At 33.6% G+C, this 9,385-nt stretch overlaps 1 protein-coding gene across 1 annotated transcript; it reads left to right on the top strand.

The window, feature by feature from the left end:
* Positions 1 to 4,606: 4,606 nt before the first annotated feature.
* LOC147399711 (UDP-glycosyltransferase 73D1-like) lies at positions 4,607 to 6,863 on the top strand. The gene has a single exon (XM_086445178.1). The coding sequence runs from the start codon at positions 5,032 to 5,034 to the stop codon at positions 6,523 to 6,525; it is 1,494 nt and encodes a 497-aa protein (XP_086301304.1). The 5' UTR covers positions 4,607 to 5,031; the 3' UTR covers positions 6,526 to 6,863.
* The last annotated feature ends 2,522 nt before the right edge of the window (positions 6,864 to 9,385 follow it).

Below are 9,385 nucleotides of genomic sequence, written 5' to 3'. Positions count from 1 at the left end.
ACAGAGCACAAAAATGGATTAGTTCCCAAAATGGTGCACTATTCAAATTAATGCCAAAAATAATAATTTATCATTTTTAAAAATATTTTTTTATCGAAATAGTATTAAAAATGAACAGTATTTTGGTAAATTTTTATATACAAAATACCCTCTCCACTTCTTCTTTTTTCTTTTTTTTCTTTTTTTTAAAACACTTTCCTTACTAACATGGTAAGATTTGAAGCCTTACTAAGGGCCATTTTGCTAAAATGGATTACCACATCAGCAATCTGACACTACAACCCTTTAAATTTCATATATATAAAAAAAAAACCTATGTTTCAAAAATAAATAAATAAATAAAATAATTTCTTTTGAGCTTGATCAAAGCTTTTGAAAATGGATGACTAGCAAACTCCCATTCTTAAAATTAAAATTCAAACGGGCAAAAAATAACTTATTTCATAATTTTTTATTAAAAGTTCATAGAATTTTGTCCTCTACAACACTGAATTTAATGCCAAAAAGTAAGTCCAAGGTCCTTTTTTTTTTTGTTTTTTTTTTTCCTTTCTTTGTTTGGTTCTTTAAGGGCAGCCACAATAGGTGGAGAAGAAGAAGATTACCACATCAACAATAAGCCCAAGGACCTTGGTCTTGTTCTTTAATGGTGGCCACAACAGGTAGAGAAGAAAAGCATGAGGAAGTGTTCTTCTTCGAACCACCTTGTGGCATCCAAAAACATGATCCGATGCTTCAGGGTTCAAGCCAATAAAATTCTGTGAAATTTATATATAAAAAAAATCTGAAAAAGTTATTTTTCACCGTTGAATTTTAATTTTAAGTTTGAGAGTTGAATTTTATTTTTCACCGTTGGATCAAGCTCAAAAGAATTTTTGTTTTGTTTTTTTTAATATTAGTTTTCGATCAAGTTAAGAGGGTTGTGATGTCAGCTTGTTGATGTTGTAATCCATTTGAGCAAAACCACTCTTACTATGGTTTCAAATCTTATCTTACTATATTAATAAGGAAAGTGGTTTTTTTTTAATATCAAAACACTGTTCATTTTACTTTTTACTGATTTGATAAAAAAATTATTTTCCAAAATAGTAATTTATTGTTTTTGGAATTAATTTGAATAGTGAACCATTTTGGGAATTAATCAAAATTTTCTGCATGTTTTGATAAATTAGACAAAAATCATTGAGCTCGATCCATGAATTTCTTAGGATAAATATTTTTTTCAATGGTTAAAAAATGACTAATATAGAAAATTGAGTCATTAATCCAAACATGCCGACAACAAGTGGTGATGTGCCCACCAAGGCTTAAGGTTGAAGAAGAAGATCTTCTGAAAAAAATTAAGGATTTTAGCAAAAAGTGCTTTCCTATTGGTCTCTAAGGAAATTTAAAGACGGGTTTGCTCCCTTCAGTCATTCAAAATTTAGATGGCTTCTTTACTTAATCCATTGCACATTGAGAAAATTTTATGGGTCATGATGTATGACCGTATGGACTAGTCTCATGCCAAATTGGTAATTGGAATTCCCAAGAAATGTACCCTAGAAAAAAAAAAGTGTGTTAATTTCTAGAAGATCAACGTTGATCTATGGGAAACATGTGTTTCTCCACTTAGAATAATTATTTTCTAATGTCCCCTCTGACATATACCCCCTTGTGCCCCCATTGCAGAACTGTAGATCATTTGCTTTGGGATATGCATAACCATAAATCTTTTTCTTATCTATCCTAAGGCAAATGATCTATGGCTCTGTGATGGGGGCATATGTTAGAGGGGGTTGCCAGATTATTACTACTCTTCCACTTATCCTAACTATTTGTTCCATGGTTTGAGCACGGGTTGAGGTTAAAAAAAGGTTTACCTCATAAAAGACTATGGAAAAGTGAGTATTGTTGAAGCAAATTCACATTAAATAACATTTTTAACTTACAACAATACATTTACATTAGATTAATTGCTATTATAGTAAGAGAAGTCATTGGTGATTTAGCAAAAAATGAAAAATGAAAAAAGAAAAAAGAGAAGGTATTGATGAGAAGGAAATTGTGGATTCCTTTGGTGAGTTTGTTCCTTAAGACTTTTTCTGTTTTTAAAAAGAATAATGGATGAATGCACGCAGTCTTGGTACACAGTTGGGTATGCAGCTAACATGGCAAGGGCATAAAACCGCACATCTTTTTCCTATGTATCCGGATGAAAATGATCTATAGTTATGTGCCTTGGCCACGTCAACTGTGTACCCAACCGTGTGCATTCATCACGACTCTTTTAGAAATTGCTTATAATTGGGATTCTTCCCTCGTTTTTAGTTTTCTTATTTGTGACTCATTCAAAGAGCTCTCACGAGTAAATTGTTTCCTTCTCCCCGTGGATGTAGTCTCTATTATCAGACCACGTTAAATTTTTCTGTTCTCTTCAGTGTGTGTGTTGTTTGGTTGCTTCATGTATTAAGGCATCCATTCAACCTAATCCTGGGTGTTATCGATTCTTATTAACGTGCAAACCAGAGCCTCCTTTTGCGATATTTGAATGTTTCTGTGGTACCCTTCACTCTGCTAGTGCATTCTGGTGAATTTTTCTATTGCCCTCTTTTAATGGCAACTGAGAACGCCAAAATCATTGCTCATGAATCTGAATATTAAGCTCCCCTTGATTCTTTTAAACGGGCTTAATTATATCCCTTGGTCTAGGGCGGCCACCTTATTGCTTGGTGGAAAATCTAAACTAGGGCATATTAATGGGAGAAAACAATGGCAGATTTATCAAAACATGCACAACTTTTTGTTTACTTACCAAAACGGTACACTGTAGCAATTAATTTCGAAAACGGTAAATTTACCGTTTTCGGAATTAATTTTTTTTTACCAAAACGGTAAAAACAGTAAAATGTATTTTTTTATACCGAAAATGCCCTTTTTTATTTTTTGACTGAAATTACAAAAATAAAATTGATTTCAGTAAAAAAAAAATTATAAATACATATGATTGTTGGATTACCGAAAGAGATTGAATCTTTTTAGTTGGATTTTCATTTTTTTAAGGTTAAAATTGTAAATATATATCTAAAACAAAAAAAGGGTATTTTTGGTATAAAAAAAAATATTTTACTGTTTTTACCATTTTGGTAAAAAATATTAATTCCGAAAACGGTAAATTTATCATTTTCGGAATTAATTGCTACAGTGTACCATTTTCGGAATAAATTTCGGAAACTCTACCGTTTTGGTAAATTTTTCGAAAAAAATTGCTCTCAGTGTGGATGATGCCAAATTTGAAAAATAGCAATTAAGTGACCAACTCCTTACGTTTGGGCTTCTCAACTCTATGGAACCTAATACTGCTGAAATTTTTATCTTCTTTAAATCAGTTAAAGATCTATGAAATTTTGTAAAGGACATGTATGGCCATCAAAATAATATTATCCAAATCTTTCTATTAAAACAAGAGATTGTTGAATTTACGCAAGGTGAAAATTCATTTATTGATCACTTTGGTACTTTAAAGAGTAGATGGGATGAGCTTGTCATGTGTCTTCAACAAAAGGGTTGTGAGTATTGTCAAAGTAAATTCACATTAAATAATTTTTTATTATAAAAATATGGGACCGACTAGTTGTACATCACCCACTATCAATTGCACTCCATTTAAATGATTGTACTTAAAATAAAAATATTGCACTCCTATTAATTTTATTTATCATTCTTCTTCTTCAACCATACTCACATAAATTATTTTGGTTAAATAATTTTTGTAAAAAAATATACTTGATTGTATAGCAAGCATGCTTACGATTTAACATTACTGATATCACACATCCTGACGTGAAAAGTGTGTAGGAACCATATATTTTTTTTTAACTCGTATCTCGATGAAAAATATTTATGATTCCACACACTTTCACGTTAGAATGTGTGATATAAGGTACAATCTTAAGGTCACTTCAACATTATTCTAAGATAAGTGTTATACAAAACAGAAAAGTTATTATTTAAGTTCAGTCTAATGTGCAGAGATGGCAATTTTGTCTCGCCCTACCCTATCCTTGGTGTGGTTTTTGGCATTAAAAATGAAAAACCAAATCGATTTCAGGGCAGAGACGATTTTGAGTTACCTCACCCCACCAACCAACCCGCCGGACCCCAACTATACATACTCATAAGAAATTTAGGATCTTTCATTACTTTCTCTATTTCTTCTTCTTGGTTTTTAAGTAGGACACGTGCATCTTCTAAAATTTTATTAGGATTTGCTTTAATTAAAAATTAGAGATTTTTCAATTTGATTAAGAAAATTTAAAAGAATTGTGTGGATCTGATTGGAAAACCAGCTCAATCCGGTTTGTAAAAAATTTCACGCGGTTGCGCGGGAATAATGGACTCTTTTGAAAGGTACGTCAACGCTTGACGTTGAAAAAGGTCGGAGAGAACTAGAGTACCACTGAGATGTATATCGATTCAGATGTTGTGGTGCACACATGACGACAGATTCTTTTAACTCCCATCTCGATGAAAAATTTATGATTATCAATGGACCACATCAGAATGAACGATCGATCGACGTACATTTTAACGTAACTTTAGCATTATCTTTTAAGAGTTTTCTTTTATCTCAATCAATCTTTGGTTTAATAAAGAATCTCAAACAATCATTGGACATAAGTGTTTGACGTATGTACCACGATGTAGCCAAAGACTAAGTCAAAGATCCGACATCAACGAAACATATGAGAAGGTTTAAACCTTTGTCCTTCCTCAAACGGTCCAAGTCAACCAAATAAAAAAATAAAAACCAAAAAACAAAAATATTTGGATTTGAATAAGATGTGCAATTGTGTATCCCGAGGAAACAGATGTATTATATGAGAGTCTTGGTAGGTGACTGATGTGGCAAGGGCCCTTAACACATCAGCAGCGTAAAAAGACCGCATGGATTCATCAAGACTCTTCGAAATTTAAATTGGAAGGCTCATTCACTGATTCACAACCCATTTCATCTCCCAACTTCACTATCCAGCCCAACAAGAACCAATTTCTATGGCTTCACAATTCAGTAATCTTCATTTTGTTTTAATTCCTCTAATGGCTCAAGGCCACATGATCCCAATGATAGACATGGCTAAGCTTTTCGCGGAGCGAGGCGTGATTGTCACCATAGCCACTACACCTCTTAATGCCCATCGATTCAAAACAATTATCGATCGAGCTGTTGAATCTGGCCTTAATATCCGAGTTCTTCAACTTCGATTTCCATGTCAAGAAATGGGTCTCCCCGAAGGATGTGAGAATCTCGATATCATCCCTTCGCGAAACTTGATTAGAAATTTTTTAATGGCAACAAGAATGCTACAAAAACCATTGGAGAAGTTACTTCAACAACAACCACCCTTACCGAGCTGCATAATTTCAGATAGGTGTCTCTCATGGACTTCGGAAATCGCTCTCAACTTCGATATACCAAGGCTTGTGTTCCATGGAATGTGTTGCTTCTCTTTACTCTGTACTCATAATGTGCAACTTTACAATGTTCATGAGAATGTTACCTATGAAACAGAACCTTTTATAATACCAGATTTGCTGCATTCGATTGAGGCAACAAAAGCTCAATTACCCGGAGCCTTCGTTCCATCTACGGACTTGGATGACTTACGGGAACGAATGAAAGAGGCTGAATCAATGGCATATGGTGTGGTGGTTAACAGTTTCACCGACTTGGAGGTAGGCTACGTCAAAGAGTACCAGAAGGCTATACAAAAGAAAGTGTGGAGTATTGGACCAGTGTCTCTATCTAACAAGAAGAATTTGGATAAGTTTGAGAGAGGTAACAAGGCGTCAATTGATGAGATTGAATGCTTGAGATGGTTGGATTCAAGGAAGCCAAGATCGGTTGTTTACGCTTGTCTTGGTAGCCAGTGTCGCCTTGTAACTTCACAATTGATCGAGCTTGGATTGGGATTGGAAGCATCGAACCATCCATTCATATGGGTGATCAAACGTGGCGATGGGTTTTTGGAGTTAGAAAAATGGTTGAATGAGGGGTTTGAGGAGAGGATCAAAGGGAGAGGTCTTTTGATTAAGGGATGGGCACCACAATTGTTAATCCTATCACACCGCGCTATGGGAGGCTTCTTAACACATTGTGGTTGGAATTCGACCTTGGAAGGTGTATGTGGAGGCATACCGATGATAACATGGCCTCTATTCGCGGAGCAATTCTTCAATGAGAAGCTAATTGTACAAGTTTTGGGTATCGGCTTGAGGATTGGGGTTGATGTACCCGTTAGGTGGGGGGATGAAGAGAAGGTTGGAGTATTGGTGAAGAAGGAAGATGTTGAGAAGGCTATTAACCGACTAATGGAAGAAGGAGAGGAAGGCGAAGGAAGAAGAAAGAGAGCAAGAGAACTTGGAGAGCGAGCAAGGATGTCGATGGAGGCCGAGGGGACATCTTACCTCAATATGACACTCCTGATCAACAATATCATGCACCATGTTAGCCAGAAACAGCTTGCGAAAGATTATAACGAGGTTTAAGTATTAGAACAATGATGCCTCGTGGATATGAAATTTGTGCTTGTAACTTGGTCACGGGCATCTACCATTGTACCTACAATGATCTGCTATAAATCGTTATTCATAATGGAAAGAAGTATTCGCCTATTTTTAAAATAGATCAAATGAGTACAGCAACATCGATTTTGAAGTTTCGGGGTATGTACTTCTCTTCATCCTTTCTCCTTGCTCTTCCTTGTTCAAAGAGCTACAAGGACTCTCGTTACCGTTCTTAATTTTAATATCTTAAGGAATTGCAAGTTGCTTGGTATTGTATGAACATCGCAAGTTGTCTCGTTACGTTATTTAATGTAATTATTTCTTTTCTTGTAATTCATATATATATTACTTGTTCGTACCCTTGTTAGCAATTCGGAATATGGTAAAAATTTAATTCGTGAAAAATTCAAGTTCTATTCGATTTTGGATTGCAAAAATCCAGTCTAAAATTCAATAAATGGAAAATATGCGGCATATGCTTCATGCGTGTATTATCTGTTTCATTCAAAAATTCGAAAACCAAAAATTTGACTATGACTCTAATGGTGATGATGAAATTGGTGATGTTAATGGTGATGATAACAATGATGGTGGTGATAGTCAAGACATTGACGTTATTGTTCCATTGATTTTTAAAAGAAGACCAAAGTCAAGGAACTAATCATCAATTTAAAAAATTAACATGTAATCTCAAATAAATGTAGAGGGCTGTGTCATTATTTTTTTAAAGATAAAAAAGACATTTATCATGTAGAAAGGTGAATCCCTCCAAAATTTTGAAATATGGCTACTTCATAGTTGACTTGTGTTACATGTCATAATTTACAAGTTTACACTTTGCAGCATACAAGTTATAGAAGCATTTGTTTTTATAAAAATTCATAAAAGTCGTAAAATTCATAAAAATCCTGTTTTATTCTTTTCAAACTTAAAATCTGTGAATTATTCAGAATAATTTAATAATCCGGAGAATAATACTTCCATTGAAAAAAATGAAAAATTTGTTAATTTTTCAAGAATTAAATGGGAGATTGCTAACAAGGGTTCATACATGTATTTCTGTTGTTTTTCATGGGAATATTGAACTGTGCAGCAGATTCTATACAGATTATATATGTACATCCTGAATTATATTAACGCACTTTTTTTAAAATAATTTCTGTGGGGTTTCTTTTTGTTGGATGTGTGATTTGAATATGATCTTGTGGTTCATTTTTAAGAAGAAAAATATGTTCTTGTCGTCTCTATACCTTATTTTTCCATTTTCCCCCCTCTGCATTTCCATGGATCTGAGATTTTAAGATAATATTTTTCCATTTTTGGGTTAAGATAATATTTTTTATATGTAATTTGAAATTAAAATACTTTGTTAAAATTTTTATTTTAGATTGTCAATTATACTAGAATAGAGTTTGGTGTGAGAACATATGGACCAAATTCATGATAGGATGCATGTTTGATAACCAAACATGAAAAATGAAAAATGATTTGTGTGGCCATATAAAACCTTCATAACTGGCACATGTAAAATCTGTTGAGGGTATATTTTCCTCCACTCTCGAGTGAGTCATACCCCAGTTAAGCCCTCCATTATATATATTTAAAGGTGTCTTGGGTGGATAGGTAGCTAGGATGGACTATCAGGGAATCATTGCAGCTTTTGACTCTTCAATTGCCATTAATATTCTGAATGATGAATGTCCTTGGATGGTGAAGCTTTCGGTAAGATGATAAGGATCTTGTGTGCTCAATTCCTTTACGTTGTGTTTAAATTTTTCTTTAGAGGAAGTAATAGGGCTGTCGATAGGCTAGCCTCGTTGTTAATATTCTCAAGGATGAATGTCCTTGGAGGATGAAGCTTTTGGTAAGATGATAAGGATCTTGTGTGCTCAATTCCTTTATGTTGTGTTTAAATTTATCTGTAGGGGAAGTAATAGGGCTGTCGATAGGCTAGCCTCGTTGTTACACACCCCTCACGAGGTGTTCTTGTGGATATAACATGACCATTTTGGGTAATTACGTTAGTGAGAACAAATTAAATGTCCAACAAGGAACCCACCTTCTTTCTTGTTGGTACCTTTCAATTTAAGTGTTGAAGTTGTTTCCACGAAAGCAACTTAATGGCCATCACCATTTTATTAAAGAAATCAGATATAATTCATAATTTTCTTATTTCAATTATACATAAATGAGTAAATTCTCAAATAATTATAAAATATTTCGTTATTTTCGAAATGTTGATAATTTGATAATATTTTGTCAACATTACTAACATTTTGAAAATACCAAAAACTTTAGTAATTATTTAAAAATTTACCTTACATAAATCCAAAGTTAGCGGTATTTGATAAAATCAGTGGTCATCAAAGGTTAAAAAAAATGGATTCAATGGGATTTAAACCTTGGTCATGGGACGAAACTCCTCATGCCTTACCAACTTAAGTAAGGTGGGTTCAATGATACATATATGGCATAATAATCCATGTTTTCTTATAGAAATATTTTCAGTGCCCAATAAAATTAATAGAAAATCAGATGGTTAAACGATAATAAAATACATTTACAATGGTGTTTTAGGAATATTGTATGTTGGAGGAATTGGACTAAGAAGAATAAATGAGGAATGAGATTCATTAATTTTGTGCTCTATGATGGTGTTTTAGGAATATTGTATGTAGGAGGAATTGGACTGAGAAGAATAAATGAGGAATGAGATTCATTAATTTTGTGCTCTACAATGGTGTTTTAGGAATATTGTATGTAGGAGGAATTGGACTGAGAAGAATAAATGAGGAATGAGATTCATTAATTTTGTGCTCTACATTCATTTGGGAATGGATCA

Source organism: Akebia trifoliata, chromosome 6, assembly GCF_017979445.1.
Source record: "Akebia trifoliata isolate Shusen 1 chromosome 6, ASM1797944v1, whole genome shotgun sequence".
In the NCBI taxonomy this organism is placed as follows: Eukaryota; Viridiplantae; Streptophyta; class Magnoliopsida; order Ranunculales; family Lardizabalaceae; genus Akebia; species Akebia trifoliata.
The sequence above is the reverse complement of the archived record's forward strand: the minus strand, read 5'-3'. Positions and strand labels throughout refer to the sequence as shown.

What these genes read in the sequence shown, in the direction of transcription:
- LOC147399711 (XM_086445178.1), top strand. Translation starts at nt 5,032, where the DNA reads ATGGCTTCACAATTCAGTAATCTTCATTTTGTTTTAATTCCTCTAATG.